Here is a 19950-nt window from a genome sequence, read left to right on the forward strand (position 1 = left end):
TTGAGATAAATATTATAAATATTATAAGCTATTGATGATGTTTAGAGAGATGTCACTTATAATGAATTACTTCAAATTTGTTACAATATTGTAAAATATCAAAATTATTTAAAAAGGATGATTTTTTTGAGGGTTATGAAAAGGGTATAAATGATATTTGATTATGCGAGCAGGTAATCACTTATTAATGTAATTGTGGGACAGAGATCCCGAAATCATTATAAAATACATTTGAAATTCCGATGATTATAATATATGTATATGCAACTATGAGAAATTAATAATTGTGTAATTAGATAAAATCGTTTATTTTACCAAATCATGACTTTATATATATATATATATATATATATATATATATATATAGAGTGAAGAAAATTATTTGTCATCAAATGAAATCGTATGAAATCAAATGAAATCATGTAATCTGTGGGATAATATTTTAGCTATTGGTTACTACTTATTATCCCTCATGATTATGCTAAGATCGAGTATATTTTAACAAATATATAAAATGAGGCTCGAAAGAATCTATCAGTGAAAAATGTAATAAAGCCCAGAGCCTACATCAGCTATTCGGATGACAGAAAATTTTTTATTTTCGCGTGAATGTAACAAAACGAATAAAATATACGTTTCGACCCTTCAATTCGGGTCTTGTCAATATAATATATAAATCGAAATTACATAAATAACGCAAGATGATTCCCGACAATTTAGTTCGTTCTTCTTTATCCAAATGCCAAATTAACTATGGAATGAATAGTCCAATAATTATCAAAAATATTAACTTATTAACAATAAATAATATAAAAACTTACATAAAATAAAACCAGTCATATACATTGCATCACTAAGTAGAATCACATTTGCGGTATTTATGTAATTTCGATTTATATATTATATTGATAAGAATCCAAATTGAAGGATCGAAATGTATATTTTATTCGTTTTATTACATTCGCACGAAAATAAATTTTCTGTGCATCCGAACAGCTGATGTAGGCTCTGATGGGCTTTTTTACATTTTTCACGAATATACTCTTTTTGCTGATATTTGATTAGTCAACAATTTTCTGTTAAGCTGAAGAATAGTTTTTTTCCTTTTTTGGTAAACTTAATTTTTTTAGTTGTACACTTTTGAAGTAAGAGAACGATATCAATTTTAATAGAATAATTTGTTTTAACTGTTAATCATTATTTCTTCACCGATTTCGTAGACTTCGTTGATTTCTCACAATTTTTCATACATAACAACTGCAAAAAGTCTATCACTAAAGCACGACATGACATTGCAGATTCTCGCGAAAAGTATGCATTTGGTAAAGGGAGAGCATTTACGATGGCTAGTGCACATGCAGGGATAGAGACATGTGCCAAAGAAGATAAATTCAGACGTATGCGAATCCGGTTAGCAGCACGAATCAGCAGGGTGCATAAACGGACAAAGAGCGCGGAAGGGCATAGCTTAATGCGATAGAAGCAGCATCGCAGATACATAGGTATGTATATGTGCAGGAAGCGACACTACGATAAGAGGTCGCGGAAACAGCAGGAGTGATAGAGAGAGGTGAAGAACGACGAATTCGAAGTGCGAGCGCAATGTTGAGGAACAAAAAATGGAAGAGTGAAAGAAAGATCGACAGCGAATGGAGGGATCGGGAGAGAACAAGAAATCCTGGCTTCTATATCTATATATGTAGCCCCGTGAAAAATGAGACAGCTTTGCGATAGTCGGTGTTTTTAACCATTAGATAGAGAAAATTTTTATCATGAAACGACTTGTGTTTGTATCCGGACGATAAGAAAGAAAAAAAAAAGTAAATCTTATTAAGAATAAAGTTAATTACGAAGTTTCATGAGTGTTCTCGTAGATCGTGCTCAAGACACGTATTCCCTACTTAAGATGTTAGGTGACTAAAGGAGGAAAATTTATGCCTTAAATTTAACTTGGTGACACCGACAAAAAATTGAGTAGATGGAAAGGCGAATTCATCTTTTCGTAGTATCAATAAGTCCCAGTCTCGTCACGTACGTGTTTTAGTCTGGCGGGAAAGGTACTTTTCAGTTTGTATTTCGCATCACGATTCGTTCACGGTTACTTCATGATTAATCTTATCATCTAATTTTACCAACAAAAACGCGCCGGATATTCTCACCTTTTTTAAATGAATTATTTGATTCTTTCTGTTAAAAGATCAAACATATTAAAATTCGAGATTCTAAACTGCTCTGTTTAATATCATTGATATTTTACGACAGCAAACCATTCAAAAACACACATGTATTTCAACGCAACGTAAAAAAAAGATACATAAAATCTTGAAATTAGACGAGCAGAGTGCTTCGCTTGTGTAAGTGCAATGATTCTATTTCTGTTTTGGTATATCCCTTCAATTGATCTCCTTCGCGATTTTTCGACTAGCTCGTACCTTAATCCGATCCTGTTTGTACGTGCGATAGAACGTATATCCTCACAGCCGAGCATTGAAAAATTGTAGTCGTCAATCTGCAGCCGTGTGAATTTTTCGAAAGAAATCAAACGTCGTCCGTGGCAGACTGACTCGTACAGCGCGAGTGGAATACTAATTTCACATGAAACAACCAGTCCAAACTGATACCGTTCAGACTACTGATTTCCTGAATATTGAAGCAATCAATAGAACGCAAATATTCCACGCATCGCGATGAAAAGTGAGACGATGAAATGGGACGACTATGGGATTACTACTTAGCGTTTATTACAAATTGCGAGACTGTATCCTCTCCGATTGCATTAACTGATTTCTGTTTAACATCAATTTGGTACCAACGACGTTAAACGATTTTTTTGTATAATTTCCGCAAATTGGCATTAAGCGATCTTGTTTAATCTACGAAAATACACTTCCTGCGCGGTTCGTTTAGACGGATGACGAATCAAGGTGTTCTGGAACTAATCGCCAGTCGTTAAATTCTAATGGGATCAGATTAATTATGACATTTAGTGTCTTGTTCGCGTCGGGAGAATATGGATGGAGAAAGAAAGTCGGACGGTGCGCGGCTTCACAGACCTTTCACGAGCGAGAAATGTCGTCCCGCCTGGTGACGAATGTAAGACAAATAAGATAGGCGGAAGGAGAAAATGGTAGAAGTTCAATGCCCGGTTCCTTGGTAGTCGAAATAAATTAAACACGGTCTTATACCGCTCCACTCTGGTACTTTGGCTAGCTTTGGTGGCTGGTGCCTAGATATCCCGAGTTTCGTCTTCGTCTCTCTGCGGATATTTATTTAACATCCCTCGCCCCTACTGCCTTCGCCGGCGTCTTCGCTTCTCTCGCCAGCTTCCAACGCCTTTGTAAATTAATAAGAGCGGACAAACACGCAAAGGAAGGCAAGCGAGAGGCTCGTTCCCTCGCCGCGGACTTTCGCACAAGGATTAACGAGGAAAACGAAGCTAAGCCCGTCTTCTCTCGTTTGCAAAAGAAAAAAAAAGTACCTGCAAACATCTCGTGGAGGTGCGACCTTTAAGGTCACCTTCATTTATTCACAACTGAGCTCCCAGCCGACGCGTCGTACCGCGGAAAAGAGAATTTCGTCCTTGCTCGCGCGCGAAAAGGGAATCCGCTGATAAATATTAGTTGTCACGAGCTGCGGTTCGAATATATTTGCGAAAATTCCCAAGGAGAGATACTCCGAGGCTATACAGTAATGTAGATCAAGTCTCACAAAGGGACGCGATGCACGAATACTAATAAGCGAATAATCTTTTTTTATAGCGTATCAGCGTTTAAATATATATTCGCGACATTAGACTTTTCTCCCAACTCACGAAAAATCTTCTCCGTCCTTTGTCCTCAACTTCTCCGTATGCTAAAAAAGAATTAAATCTGGTATTCTCCTTCGCTTGCAATTTCCTGAACACAAATTGAGGATTTCGAGACGTTACTCGGGGTGGCGCGCGTTACTCGAACTGTATGATTAAATTCTCAAAAGTGGCGGGGTGTCTCCGACGCGACGCGACGATTCAATGTCTCTTCTCAGAGATGCAGATACGGTATACTACATGAAGAGAAAGGATCTCTATGATGGCTGCTCGTATAGGTGTAAAAGCAGCCTTGAAGATGCGCTGTACGTAACTATCCTAATTCCTGAGAAGTCGATGCGTCGTCGGGGTTAACGAAGCGCCCCATACAACGGATGCCCTAAATCGAGTTAGCTACCGTTCCCGTATAATTTCTCAATTTCGTCATTAGGGCAAGATCGCGACGCACCACTTCGTTGTCTAATCAGGCTAGTTTCCAACCTTCCTACCGAATCATCGGATAAAATAATTGCGACCGATATGAGAATCGACTTCGTCATTACGAAGCTCGACGAATTAACCGCAGAGACAGGCGGTGATTCAATAAAACAGGATATACATTAACTATCCACTCTATGTCGATTGCTATTACAAATTCGCAAGAGGGAATTTGTTTGAAGAAAATCACAAAATTTCCTCGAGCGTATAATTGAAACAGACTGTCGCGAACTAAATAGACGATTGGAAATGTAGAAGCAGCGCTAGCCGCAGTGTGTGCATTTAGAATGCATGTACTCCTTACACGTAGCCGCGAATACGTGTAAAGCATAGATAGAGAAACGCTCGACGACAAATATTTAAACGCATGCAATGATTACACGATGACAAAGGGTGTAGTCCTGATGCGTGATTGCAGCATTTCGGAGTCAATGTCTGTGCAATGCGCAGGTAGAGATGATATTTTTAAACAATATATTGAGATCATTCGCAAATAGAGATTTGGAGACAAAGGTCTATACAAATGCGAATAATCCATAAATTAATTATGCGCACGTTGCTGTGCGCTTTTAGAATGAAGATAATATGTTATTATATTCTCAAGATACTAAAGACGTTTATTCTACTATGTCTTTGGTATTTTAAATAGCAAAAATAACATAATTACCTGTGCTGATATGTTTTAAAATTAATACATATTTCAATTAAAACAATTTTTATAGATACCAAAGATATTTATTATATGATAGAATATATTTTGTACGCTATCATTCTCAGATACTCTCTCGTATTCATAATCTTTTTAATGTAGCGGAAATAATTTCTTGCGAATTATAATTGAAGCAAACAATTACACATATATAAAACATGTGTAATTGCTTCAAAAAAAAGAGAGGGAAGAGAGAGAGAGAGAGAGAGAGAGAAAGAGAGAGAGCATTCTTTTTTACAGCTTAATTCGTTAGATGAGCGCGTAATAATCGCTCGTATTTCTCACGCTACGCTCTTTATTCATCGTTTCCACAATCGTAAAAATTGCGGATGGTATTCATGCGTTGCAAATGAAGTAACAAGCGCTCCATCGGAAACCATTTAGGTATCGCTCGAACGACCGCACTTCTCTGAAATACCAAGAATAATAGTCTATCGAAAATCAATTATCGGCCCTAGCGTTCTCTTCTATGTCGTTTAAAGAATCGCGTTCATTATTCCTGGCAAGGATCACGCGACGAAATTTGATGATCATTCAAATTCCCCCGACGCCATCGATCCTAAGAAAAATGATTCGCGCTGCTACTATAATTTAACATTGAATTAAAATATAAATGATAAACGCTATGAGCAAATCTTATATTCGCATTTCTTTCTCGAATAGCTTCGTAAAATTGACGCCATTAGCAAGAATCCACGTCAAAAGTCATCATCTTTACGTGGGTGTTGACGTATACAACGACCTACAGAATTCGCTAACGTCACCTACGATTTTCTATATATGATCCACACTGAGAATTACTCGTACTTCGCTATTTATTGCCCCACAATGCGTGGGGAATACGACGCAAGCTTTACAATCGTGGCCTCTTTTTTCTCTGTCGTTTTTTTTATCCACGCACATAATGTCAGAGAAAAGAGAAAACGATACGATCTCGGTATGCTACTATACGGTTTAAGTGTTCTACGTAAGTCGTACGAGGTTTTTCTTGATACAAGCTTCTGATACAACTGACAATACTCGTCACGTGGAATCTTTCTTGTGATACATGTACATTTATAACGAAAAAGAAATAAAAGTATTTAAATCTCCCTAAAATCGTAGGTGACGTTAGCGAATTCTGTAGGTCGTTGTATACGTCAACACACTGCACTGCACGATTGCTTCTCAAGAGGAATGCGTGAATTGCACATTTCTAAGAAAAAAAGTTAAATAATGCGAATATTTATTAATTAATAAACTTAATTAATAATTAATTAATTAATAATCTAATGATTAATTATTTATTAATTATTAGATTATTTATTAATTAATAAAATTATCTATTAAGTAATAGAAGTATCTTTACTTAAAAGATATAGCGACTATTTGATATTTTAAGAGTTATAATAACCAATATTTATATATTATCAATATATAAATAAACTATAATTTTTAACAAAAAGCGAAACTCTTGCAGTTTGGAATTACTCGTCGCCACGCGAAGTAATGTCAAAATTGATTATTTTTTGTTTAAAAAATTATAGTTTATATTGATATATAAATGTTAATTATTTCAGTTTATATATATAAAGCTAAATAGTTGGAGTATCTTTTAAATAAAGACTTCTCTAATTGATAAATAATCTGCTTTATTTAACTTTTCCTTTAGAGATTCGCAATCCTTCATATTCCTACATCAAAATCTTTGAAAACATGTAATGATTTTTATTACTTTAATCGGCGTATTTTTTAATTATGTATATATTGTTAGAAATCAAAGAAGATAACGCAATTCTTTCAGTTAAAAAAATAACATTTTGTTATTTTTTAATTTCTGTATGTATTAAAATATACCTTCCATATAGCACTGATAGCTGCAGAAAACTTTCAGCATGGTTCCAAAATTATTTCGACCTTTCACATTTCATATGTAACAATTCTGAGAGAATTTTGTAATATGTCACATGAAATATTACAGCAAAAATTTCTGAAACTGTTTACACCCATACAACACAGAAAGATTGCAAAAACATTGTAGAATAATTTCACTGAAACATTGCAATATTGCATGATTGTGGAAACGTTACTGAATCATTGCTGCAAGATTCCAACAATGTTAAATTAATTTTGCAATGTTTCTGCAACAGCTGAAATATTTCAATTTTACGTGAAACATTTTTGAAATATCTTTGAAATTTCTGTATTGTATAAACTATATTAATCCATTTTTGTGATTAGTTTCAAAATAAACAATGTCCATATATTTACTGTAGAAATTAAATTTCAGTCAAATTTAATATATTTTCTTTAATTAAATGGTTTAATTCCATTATTTAGTTAAGTTAACGACATATTGAGTAGAAGCAGTACAATCTATAAAAATGATTAAAAATAAAATTGGGTATAATTTAACATTATGAATTCAACAGGGTAGTGCAGTATTACTTAAGCATATATCGGACTTTCATTAGAAGCGAGAAATTTGAAGTTATTAGAGATACTCCATTATTCAATATTATCGTTCAAGTTTAGTTTGTATTCCCAATTCCGCCGTTCTCTCCTATACAAATTATAAACAATTATCATACAAATATAACAAACAATTATTAATCTTATACAAAACAAGATTATTTTGCTGTATTATATGCCTTGCTAACAATGTAATGAATAGTTTTTTAAATTACGTTTTAACATTATATTCTAATACATATAGTGATCTGTATAATTGAGGAGCAGACTTTCAAAATGCGTTTTGTTTAAAATTTGTAATTTTCAGAAAACGAGAAAGAAAGAGACTCCGTACACAAGAAAATCACTTTACAGAAACTAACAATACGTTAATTACTAGGATGTAAAATATTAAACAAAATTGTTAAACAATTTGCTAAAAATGTTAAACACATGCCTTTTGTTTGTCTCTAGTTAAAAATAAAGCACGTCGAAATGTCTATTTTCTTTGAGCATATAAATTAACGATGAAAAATGCTTTCTTGACATCTTAAAGTAGCTTATAAAATAATTCTTTCAACACTGAACACTACACCATCTCTAACTAAAAAAAATAAAATTTTGGACAAAACGCATTTTGAAAGTCTGTTCCGTACAATATTTGCTAACGATATAGCGATTCAAAATTTATTGGATGTTTTGAAAGTTATCTATTGGGAAGTAAAAATTGCGATCATATAAGATGGAAAGGATTCTCAGCTTTCCAGCATGCTTCGTTTCAAATCGTTAAGTTATTTTCGAGCGAAGATATCGCGAATTCGTTCGGTGCGATGGGTGGATCAGCTGATCACAGAGAATCCTGTGACGGTCACCGAGAATCCTGACCTCTCCTACTTGTGTTCTCTGACCTATCCCTATTCGTTTTCTCAATAAACGCGCCGCAAAATCTTCGAAATGCAAAAATTAGATAAATATCATAGGCCGTATTAATAGTCGGTTCTTATTTTAAGATCGTCTTAAGTCTAATGTCTTAATGCTATAATAGTTAATATGATTCTCTGGCTGTGGTCAAAGTCTCACTTTGAAGCATTTAATGAAGCATTTGATCAATTAGAAAAAAGAATTTTGCAAACTGACCAATTAAAAAACGCTTCAAAGCGTTTGTAGCATCGCGTTGACCCTCTGATTGATTCGTGATATATGAAAACTATACTTAAAACGGTCTTAAATATAAGATCCGACTATGAATACCACCGACTATGAATACACACGTCAAACAAAGACATATCTTGAATATTTATCCTGTAAAGCTCAACTTTAGACGATGTATAATTCGAGACAAAATTCTATTCATAATTTTATGTAATACAGAAGGCATGTAAATAATCATTTATAATTATAATGCTCTATTTTTATAAAAGATGCATCAAATATGCGCAGGTTGTAAATACCCGTAATTGTACGATGTAATAAAAATAAAAAATCTATTAGGTGTTGGAATTAATTCGTAGCGTTTTACAAGTGATGGGAAGTACTTTCATTAATGTATTTTTTAATGCTCATGTGAAATAAATAACATTCTTTCATTAAAAAACGCTACGAATTAATTCCAACACCTAATATATAAGCGCTGTGAACAGAGCAGTGTCTAAATGTCTTGAATAAGTAATAAACCTTGTCCATATATAAATGACATAAATTATAATTTCAACCTACATATTCAATATCATATTTCTCGCAATACAAGAAATGCTTTTTATCTATATTTGTATTTATAATTTAATACATAAAATTATAAATTCTATTTTGAATTCCATCGTGAATTATAGATCGTGTAAAGTGGGTTTAATATATCTATGTAGGGATTTAATATATCTGATTAGTTTTTTCTGCTCTGAACGCAGCCAATGAAATAAATCTACACGGAAAGAACGATTTTGCTATCTAAAATTTTTGTGGGGGAGGATGCTCAAACGTAACGTCATAACGATAATGCTGCAAAAAGTTTTGACGTTCGGCGTTCTAGCAATCAGTTTGGACATTCTACATCATCATTTTGATGTTCCAATAAAATTATTTTCAGATTTATATCTAGCTAAATTTTTTAGATATTTTAGCAGAATTGCTCTTCTCGTGTAAATTAATATTTTTATTAAAAAAATGTTCTGTTAAGAATATCTTTATAAACAAAATTCCTTAAAAAAATAAAAACATTCCTTAAAAACGTTACAGTTGTTTGTGTATCTTTTTATATATTTTTTAACATTTTTAAAAATCTTGACTTACAGTGCACCCTGAGATTATTTCGTCGATAAAAGCTTAAAAGGTGTTGAGATTGCGAAATATCATCGCGACTTTTGGGAATCCGTAATGTCAACGCGGAACTACAGTTTTGTCGTTGCAGGTTTAATATTATAAGCTTGGATTACAGTCGGCAAACTTCGTTGGTGAGCGCGTTGCGTATACGCGGTGCTCGCGGGGCGGCCAGGCGGGTGCGATCTGCCGAAGTTTCCGTGAAAAAGCTCATTGCGGCTCTCCTGGCGCGATTTACGAGATTACGGGAGCTGAAACGCGAGTGCACAAAGACGAACTCACGTACAAGGAAAAAGACACCTGCGAGGATAGGACGAGTTGAGTCACAAACGAACAGACACCGTCTGAGAAAGTCTCTCCGTCGTCGCGCGGAAGACAACACGGAGAAAATTACTCCGTCGGTCGCGTTGTTGGAAAAGTAATTAACGTATTCGCCGCGAGAGAGAGAGAGAGACAAGAGGGGGAAGGAAAGTAGAGGGAGAAAGAGAGAATGAAGAGAGACGAGCATGCCGGGAAGTTTGCTAATTTCGCGCACTCGGCAGTGCGTAATCAAACGGTATATCGATCGCGCGCCGGTGTATCCCTAGGGATGACGCGTAAAACGCTAAATAATTCATCACCGGATGTACGATCGTCATTTTGCGAGACAGAGGGGAATCCCCGGCGCGGGCGTCCCTCCTGAAACCAGGTTCACCCCTTTCTGTTCGTTCCAACGATTCGATGGCATAATCGCGGTGGGCGAACCGTTTCGCGTGAACAAGCCGGAACAAGAATCTGGCGCCGGAGGCTGCGCGCGGATCATGTGCGGCAGAGGGGATGTGGGGGAGAGAGGAAGGGAAGAGAACGAGAGAACTACAGGAATTATACGCCGGCAACGGGATTTCGATGCGAGCGGCGAGCGGCTAAGTGAAATAGCCGAGTTAATTACGGCCGTCGCTCTAATCGAGTTCTTTATGCTATTAATTTGTAGTATAATACGAAAGATAATGCGGGAATGAAGTCCCTCGAGAGACGACGGGACTATTGCAATATCGCATGTATTTTCAATACCGCGCGGGCTAGTCGCACTAATTTTGAACAACGCAGGAGCGAAAAGTTCGTTAGAAATTTTTCCAGCGAAGGAGAGGCGGGAGGGGAGAAGGAGGAAGAGCTCAAGTTGCAAAATTTTCGCAAAATTCATTGGGTTTGCATTGTATTTTCGACGTTTCTAATTTATTCCTCTAATTTCTCGTTATCGCACGATGATACATTTAACGATTACGCTCGGCTTTAGATACGCACAGCGTATTTGTAATTGCAACAGCGAGGAATAATTCCTCGGGGTTGGAAGATACATACGAGAAACTACGCGAAACAAATTCACGCGCAGATTTTCAAAGACGCTGCAGGTGTATCCAGGGGCACCCTCGTATAATTCCAAAATAATTTTCATTTCACTGTAAATTAAGTCACAAAGGATTCCGCCCCTTTTATCGCCTGATTTCGGATACATTAATCGTAAAGCGTCTAAAGCGAGCGCTAAACTAATCGCGAACAAATATACAATTAATAATTAATTATGCATGATGGATTTTGTTTACCGAACGTTACCGCGAATGTCATCCGGGTGATCCGGGTCGTCTCGATTGAGTATAATCGACATCTATTAGGTGTTGGAATTAATTCGTAGCGTTTTACAAGTGATGGGAAGTACTTTCATTAATGTATTTTTTAATGCTCATGTGAAATAAATAACATTCTTTCATTAAAAAACGCTACGAATTAATTCCAACACCTAATACAATTTCCACCGAGATTCCACCATTTATTTCAATTAACTTCAATCGAGAGTTCTCTTTGTTTGAGATCGCCCAGGCAATCTTCGTAGGGACTTTTTGCAAGCATGATATATGTATATACTTTCGCCTAGATAAACATCAGAAAGGCCTTGTCCCGACTTCCACTCGATGCAACCAACTTCCATTGCACAAACTAATACGGCGAGCGACGCATTCGCGCGCGCTATTGGCCGATTTGAATATTTCAAACTAATTCAATCGCCTCGCGAAACTTAACAAGATCGAGAAACATAACTTTGCGATTACAAATGCAAAGAAGATTTCGGCTCTCATGAATACGATATAAAACGCAAAGTGTTAATCTTTCATGATGTTTCTCGAATGCCTCCCGTTTTCTCAGGATAGACTCGAAATAAATTGAGAGAAATTTATAATTAATAATAAATACAATTATATAAATAATTATATAATGGATATAATATATTCATGTATATAGTTTATATAATAATGCATATCATATATGCATACGCACGCACGCACGCGTATGTATTAAAATCCTTCCAAAGTATTCCAAAATAAAACATAAAATGTTTTGTAAACTGTTGATCTTTTCGATATGTTTATTTTAGTAATTTTACGTGCAGAATAATTAGAACATTATTATGTGGAAAAATTTTATAATTCTATTTATAAAAAGGCGATAATCTTAAAAATTTTTTTTATGGGAAATTAATTTCATCATAATCCTCGTAACCAAACTACGTCATTTTGTCGTCATTTTGACGTAAGCTTGCTATCAGGGAATTTAATCCTTGATTAGATCATATAATCTTTTTGTCTAAAAGTTTTTTCTAAAATTTCTGGGTTTCAAGATATTTGACTAGCAAAGTTAAAATGAGACACCCTGCATATATATATATATATATATATATATATATATATATATATATATATATATATACACACATACATACGTACATATGAAAGTGTATGTACGTCTCTTACGAAAAAATACATCTAGGCATTGACGGTCCGAAATAATACTCAATTTAGTGTTAATCCTTAAGATGGAGGTTTATTTGAAAGTTAACTTAATTTAAATGTCATTTCGGACGCCTAGTTCGGTGTATTTTTTCATAAGAGGTATACCTATTCTTAACAAAAGTTCTATGAATTTTCTAAAATTGAGCAACGTAGCATATCGAAAACAAAAATAAGTATATAAGTATCAGGATTGTTATATTTAAAATATATTTGTATTTAAAACAAATTTTTAAAACACTTTTTAAATACTGTACTGTTTTAAACAAATTTTAAACAAATTTTAAAAGTGTTTAAAACAAATGTTTAAATCATGTTTTTAAAAAAAAAATGTTTAATACATTTTAGGCGAATAATATCTATACTTATTTTTGTTTGTATATAATGTATATTTCTCATAAAATTGATTATGATTTATGGCAATATTTCGATACACTGTCATTTAAAAATATTGGATCACGGACGCCGCGATTCGGTTCATGCTCACAATTCTTATGAACATCATTTGCCTTTGTTTAACATTTGACAAACAACAGGAATAATATGATTCTTAAGTGAACGTGAAACAGACCGCGGCCCTGAAAATCTGTAGTGTATGTTACGTATACTACAGATTTTCAGTACTGACAATGTACATTAGAATACGAATATTATTATATCACCGATAGATGAAGTGTTATTAAAACGGCCGATCAAAAGCATATTTTGACCATCAAAGGTTGGTGGAAACATTGGAAATCTGGTCGCAATTGAAGAGTACCTCAAATTAGCATCTTAAATTCTTAAGATTCTTAAGAATTTACTTAAGATAATCTTGAAATTACTTGAAATAAGAATGGCCTATAAATAATGTTCAAATGTTTTAATAATATATTAAATAAGCTTTTTAAAAGTAGATACTGTTTAAAACAGGGTTTTTAAAAATATTATTTAAAATATGTTTAAAACATTGAGAATATATTTTCAACAACAAAAAACACAATGTTTTGTTCTTTTTAAAGAAAAACATGATTTTTACTAACCCTGATAGATATTATTCCTAAAATCTGTTAACACTTCTTTTAAAAAAATATGATATTTAAACATGTTTAAAATTTGTTTAAAACAGTACAGTGTTTAAAACATGTTTTAAATATTTATTTTGAATACAAATCCTGATATACGGTTAAATATAAAGACATATAACATAAGAAGTAGAATTTTATCTTGAATTTGGTCGCGAATTATCATCTAAAGGGCTATATCCAGATACCCATCCGAGTATCACCCAAGTATCACTCTCATCCTTGTTTACCGAATGTTAAAAAAGGATAACCATAACACCTGGGAACCTGAATGAAAATTCAAACACGCCCAAGTGGGTTTAAGAACGAGCATCTAATGTTTTATTGTGTATGAAGGAAAAAGGTACGAGAAAGGATAATAATGATTAACAGTAGTTTCTGTGATAAAAAGCACAGCAATTTGTCGCGGCCACGGGAAGAAAAAAAAATAGATTACCAAATAAGCGAGAACGCACGCAACAGGAGTGCGAGCGCGAAATGGGCCAGGAATAGAGGAGAATCGTCCGCGCATTCGAGAGTTAAATGGACTGTGGACAATATAAACAGGACCGCTGCTGCCACCGGAGAGACGCGAAATGGGGGAAAATTTCGAACTTTTTTGTAAGCACCCTGCACTGTTACTACCCTCGCCCTCGCAACGTCAACGCCGTTTTCCCTTATATCTCTTTTTCCTCCTCTCCTCCTCTTCGCACGACTCCGCATCGCGAGAGAATACTTCGAGAGGATTTTTCCGCGACGCGGTCTCGTCGGTACCCCGAAGGAAATCTCTTAACGTGATCAAAGTTTTCCTCGAGAAAATCCTTCGAGAAGTCTCATCCGAGTTCAAAGGTAAACCTTTTATCTGAAACCTCCAATATGGATACCTCTCTCGCCTCCGTTACGACATTTTAAGACGTTTTATTCGGTCTCTAGTCCTCTCCTGTCTTTCTCTTTCTCTCCTTCTGGTTGAGTCAAGACACTCGATATCCACGTTTATGTCTGTCGTTACTATTTCCGCACGTTAATTTTAGCAGATCGAACGACATCATTTTTCCAGACCAATTCTCGATCGTTACATTCGATCATTTTGAAAATAAGAAATAATGATAAAGAGAATAGATTTTTTAGGACTTCATTCCGATTTCAGGTATGTACAAAAAATCAATTTCTTTGCGTATTCTCGATAATAGAGATAATCCTATTGTTAGACTAGCTGATCTAAATTCCTGAAAAAATTAAAAGAGAGAAGAGGAGAAAAATGTATATTTAATTTACATAAATCTTTCCTTTTCCAATAAAACAAAGATGACAACAAGCAAAGACAATTCTTGATAATCTAAAAATCGAATCATTTAAATGGCAATAAAATGAAATAGTTAGACGAATATGATACAAGAGAGAAAAAAATGGATAGTGAAGGAAGTGAATGATGAACAGGTGAATAGACAGCCCAGAGGATCATAAACAAATTGTTTGACAGGTCTATTGTTGAATGAAGACAGATATTCGCTTACTTCCTTCCTCTCTTATCCTTTGAAACACAAACTGACTATATACAAAATTCATCTATATTTCTAATATTATTCAAGAAATACAAAAGTGCATTTTATTCGAGATTTAATTCTTTGTCTGCGATCATATTTTTATTCCCTTTATTTATAATCTGGATCTTCTTTATCCAATTCAAGTTTTTTTTACTGTTCTTGACTTTCAAAAAATGTAAAAAAATTCAAAATTACTTTTCAACATCTCTTATCCATTAGATCCCTTAGATACTACTAACAAGATATTTTAGGAGATGGAATCGAACTCCCATCCTCCTTTATTTCGGAGAAATTTGAGAGTGAAATTGATCAAATTTCGCTTGTGCCAAAAAAGACCCAGAATACAAATGAAAGGTTAAGATCGGATTCTGTGAACGCATGAACAGTTTCCGTCTTATGAATTTAAGTCATAAATTTCAAGAACAAGCCGATGTAAGCCAACACAAGATAGCAGTATGTAAAAATCTTTTATTAATAAGACAAAAATAATATTTATATTAAAATCATATTTTTTTCTTAATAATGCAAGATTTTTACACACTGTTATCTTGTGTTTGCTTACATTGGCTTGTTTTTAAAATTTATGATTTAATTCTTTGCTTTTTTTATTTTACATATGGTTATAAATCATTATCATATATATATATATATATATATATATATATATATATATACATGTATCCATATACATGTCATCATATTTATGTGCATATTATACATAATACAAAATATGAAAATTATTTCTTATTGTAAATTTATGTTTTATAAATCGAGTGCATTATATATCATTCTACATTGTATTTTTAATACAATCGAAGAATTATAGAGAAATATTTTTAATCAAGATATTTAGTTTAATCCTTTAGGAAATTACTTTCATTCTTATAAAAGTACTTGCCGCTCGATTCATAAAATAAAAAATATACGTACACTGAAAAAATGTACTAAATTTTAATAAATGTTATAATAGTTTAAATAATATTACCTAAATATTTACTAAATATATATTTATTTGGTGCAAGAAGAATTAACTATAATATTTTTATTAGTAAATATTTATTTATTGTAAGTAATTGTTGAAAAAAAATATGAATTAAGATTTAGTAAATTTTTTTCTTAGGATATTACAAAATATAAAGATAATCACATAGGATGTGTTTATTTTAGGCGCTCATGCGCTGTAAATTTTATTTTATCTTTATAATAGTTCATTATATATAGAAAGAAGAATGAATGAAGCTTACAGCGCACATGAATGCTTAAAAAAACATATCCGTATCATTATTTTATATTTATGAATGAGTATATTGCTGAGATGTAATGGAATAAATATTGATAGCAACGAAAAAATTATATAAGTTATAGTAACAAATTAATTTCCTAATATATTAATTAATACGGAAATATACAGGATGATTTTAACATATTTCGTCACCCATCATGAGCAGGTAGAGTGAATTGAACTGAGTCGAAAAGTTCTCTACCATTTTGCAATTTTTACAATAGTTAAGAAGATATTAATTACTAAAAATTGCTAAATATTGGTCTTAAATAATTTTTTACTCACTATCAACTTTATAGAAAAGCTGCAAGAGACAAAAATCATTTACTTTCTTCTCATAAAGTTCTGAGAATTTTTTCAGAATTTTTTAATACCGTATTTTTTCATGTTGGTAAAAATAAGAAAACGCAGTACTAAAAAGTTGATGAAAAATTCTGAAAAAATTTTTAGAGTTCTATGAAAAGAAAATAAATGATTTTTATCTCTTGCAGTTTTTTTCTATAAAGTTGATAGTGTTTGAGTAAAAAATTATTCAAGACCAATTTTTAATAATTAATATCTCGTTAACTATTGCGTAAACTGCAAAATGGTAGATGACTTTTCGACTCAGTTCGATTCACTCATGATGGGTGACGAAATATGTTAAAATCACCCTGTATATATAGAGCTTTCGTGTTTACAATTAAATGTATACCATAAAAATCGATTTTTTTCCTCCCATCAAAAATCAAAAAGATTCTGAAATAGATGTAAAAAAAAATATCCGTGTCTCGGCATTTTATCAAGTCATTAACGTTTTTTAAATATCATCAAATGTCTTTTTATAATACTGTACAGTACAGGTTTCCTCCCATGAAAAATTCAAAGAGATTCTGAAAGTAGATGTTAGGAAAGCATACCCGTGTCTCGATACTGACTTACTGGTTTGACAGCCGTTATCGAAAATTTTCTGGGCAATAAAAAAGCCGACAATTATAAAAAAATTGTTACTGAAATGATTTCGACTTTTCATGCAATGAAAATTAACATGTCGCTCAAAATATTTTCTTCACAATCATTTGAATTTTTTTCCAAATTTGGGTGAAGTGATAAACATGACTTTCATCAAGACATGCGATCATTGAGAAATGCTTTAAAGGAAAAGACATCAGACATATGCTTGATGAATACTGTTGGTCTATTGTTCGTGATACAAAACTGAAATCATATATGTAAACGGCAAATCAAACGACCAAGATTTTTATAATAATTATAATTATATTATTATTATACAAAAATTTGAAAATATATGAAAAAAAAATTCTCAGTTATTTTTTTGTATTCGGACTCATTGCATAATTTCACATGCAAAAATGTCAAATATTTATTTTAAAAAATTATTACATAATTTAAAACAATTGTAAAAAGCTAATATGAAGCAAATACGATAAATGGCTGCTTAAAACATATTAACGATTTGATCTGATAAAATGTCGAGACACGGGTATTTTTTTTACATCTTTCAGAATCTCTTTGATTTTTTTTCACGGAAGGAAATGTTGTATTGTGTAAGCACTTAATACTTAACTGTATTGTATATGCAAGCACTTAATACTTAACGCAACATTGCATTTTAATGAATTTAATAAATAAACGTGTAAACAGAAACTTTACAAAAATACTAAATAGAGCAAAACTATTTGATATATACAAATACGTTTATCAATTATAAAAAAATACAAATTCTAAATACAGTTGCCCGGCCATATTTAAATCTATATGACGGTCACACGGTATTATAATACTTAAGTACTCACATACGTACTCTACATAAGTATAAAATTTCAATTGTAAAAAAAGCAGAGATTCGAATCGAAATTACATTTCGGAATGAAAAACCGGTTACGGTTATAGTCCGAGACTACCCACTTTTGATTTTGGTTCTTTTTAATAACGATAACCGTTACAAGTATGTAATTATCAAAAACTGAAATCGAAAAAGATCGAAAAGGATCGAAATCAGTCCTAATAATCGTTATGGCAAAGGACGAAAAACAAAAGTTGGATTTAGCCTCAGACCGTTATCCGGTCCGAAATATGTTGATCTGAATTCCTGTATATGAATAAAAAAATTACATTGAATCCTTGTTTTATAAAGTCCTTTAAGTTTTTAATATTAATAAATTCGGAAATCTGACAATTTTATAATACTATTCTTATTCTATTCTTATTTATAAACAAAAAACAATTTATTTAATAATTCATAACATGTATAAAACTCATAATATAAATAATATAAATAATATAAACAATAAGAATTTTATTAAATCGTACATGAGAATATAACCAATAAGACATACACTGTTAAAAAATTTCATAAAATTTAATATATTTTTTAAGTTACAATTTGAACTTAATTTCATGATATTACATTAAATTTAATGTATTTATAACTGAAAAGTATATTTGTGTATATGTATATGAAATTTAATGTATTTTTCATAAATTTAATATACACCTTCATTACATTTAAGTAACTACTGTACATTTAAGTAACTACATTAAGTAACTACTGTAACTTAATTTTCAGTTAAATTATTCATTACTTTTAATTTCGTCTGTAATCACGAGCTTCATTCATGTAAAGGAAGCTCGTTGTTACATTTCTAACAATGTACGAATTAAAAGCTCATAATGATTGAAGATCTTTGATGCTTGAATAATTCAATGTGAATTTATATATATTATATATATGTACATATATATGTACCATATTTGTAGTCATTTTAAATTGTGTGTCGAAATTAAAATATCGAACTTAAAATAAATAATATAACTCATAATAACTAATCTTCTGGCTAAATAGATATTTACTTTACAAATAATTTGGAATAATTTTTTAATTATAAAGCAAGGATTCAACATACGAATATTTTTCATAAAATAGTGATTATAAGCAGAATTTTCTATATGCTAAATGACAATTGTAATAATTGGATACTGTAATCTTTGGTAAGCTTCTATGGCAGTGTTTCATTTCCTTACCAGCGTGGAGGAGTTGATGGTACAGCTTGCTGATTAATTAAAGATGGTCCGCTATATGTGGCAGTACAAATTTCTTTAATATGAAAAACTTAAAAAAAAAACGTGTCTAATTAAATTTCTTACCTCCAAGCAATGAGAGGTGCCAATCTTTCAGTTAATCTTTGATAATTTCTCTCCAATTCCCGCTGATAATCCCGCTGATCGGGACCAATCAAATTCTTGTTACGCCGCAAAGCATCGAGACATTTTTTTTGGAAATCTTTGAAACACAAACGAAGCTTGTGTTGCAGTCTGCTCGGTTGCGCATTTTGTTCGCGTAAACCAGAAAGAAATACGACCGCTACTTCAGCAGGTCCTTGATTGACCGTCGTCCCAATGCAACCTTGAAGGACCATTTGCAGCATCTTTGCATCGGGTGGTTCTTGAACGGTCGCAGCGGCCACCTAATTAAGATATATACAAAAAATGTATTACATGTATATTATAAAATTAAAAATAAAGCGT

General features: G+C 32.5%; 1 protein-coding gene across 3 annotated transcripts in view; it reads right to left on the reverse strand.

Annotated features, from left to right (window-relative positions):
• Zir (dedicator of cytokinesis) overlaps window positions 1–19950 on the reverse strand; it is a 95446-nt gene that overhangs the window by 67969 nt on the left and 7527 nt on the right. Inside the window, exons 19-20 of one of the 3 annotated variants that reach the window (XM_087411498.1) lie at window positions 19570–19889; window positions 19447–19497 (exon numbers count right to left, since the gene is read on the reverse strand). In XM_087411498.1, coding sequence (XP_087267624.1) covers window positions 19447–19497; window positions 19570–19889 — 371 coding nt within the window. Of the gene's footprint in view, window positions 1–16179; window positions 19498–19569; window positions 19890–19950 lie in introns of those variants that run through there. The other 2 variants (XM_011063966.2, XM_087411499.1) reach the window with 2 other exon arrangements.

The sequence above is a fragment of the Acromyrmex echinatior genome, chromosome 11, assembly GCF_024713525.1.
Source record: "Acromyrmex echinatior isolate Ae372 chromosome 11, ASM2471352v2, whole genome shotgun sequence".
NCBI classification, from domain to species: Eukaryota; Metazoa; Arthropoda; class Insecta; order Hymenoptera; family Formicidae; genus Acromyrmex; species Acromyrmex echinatior.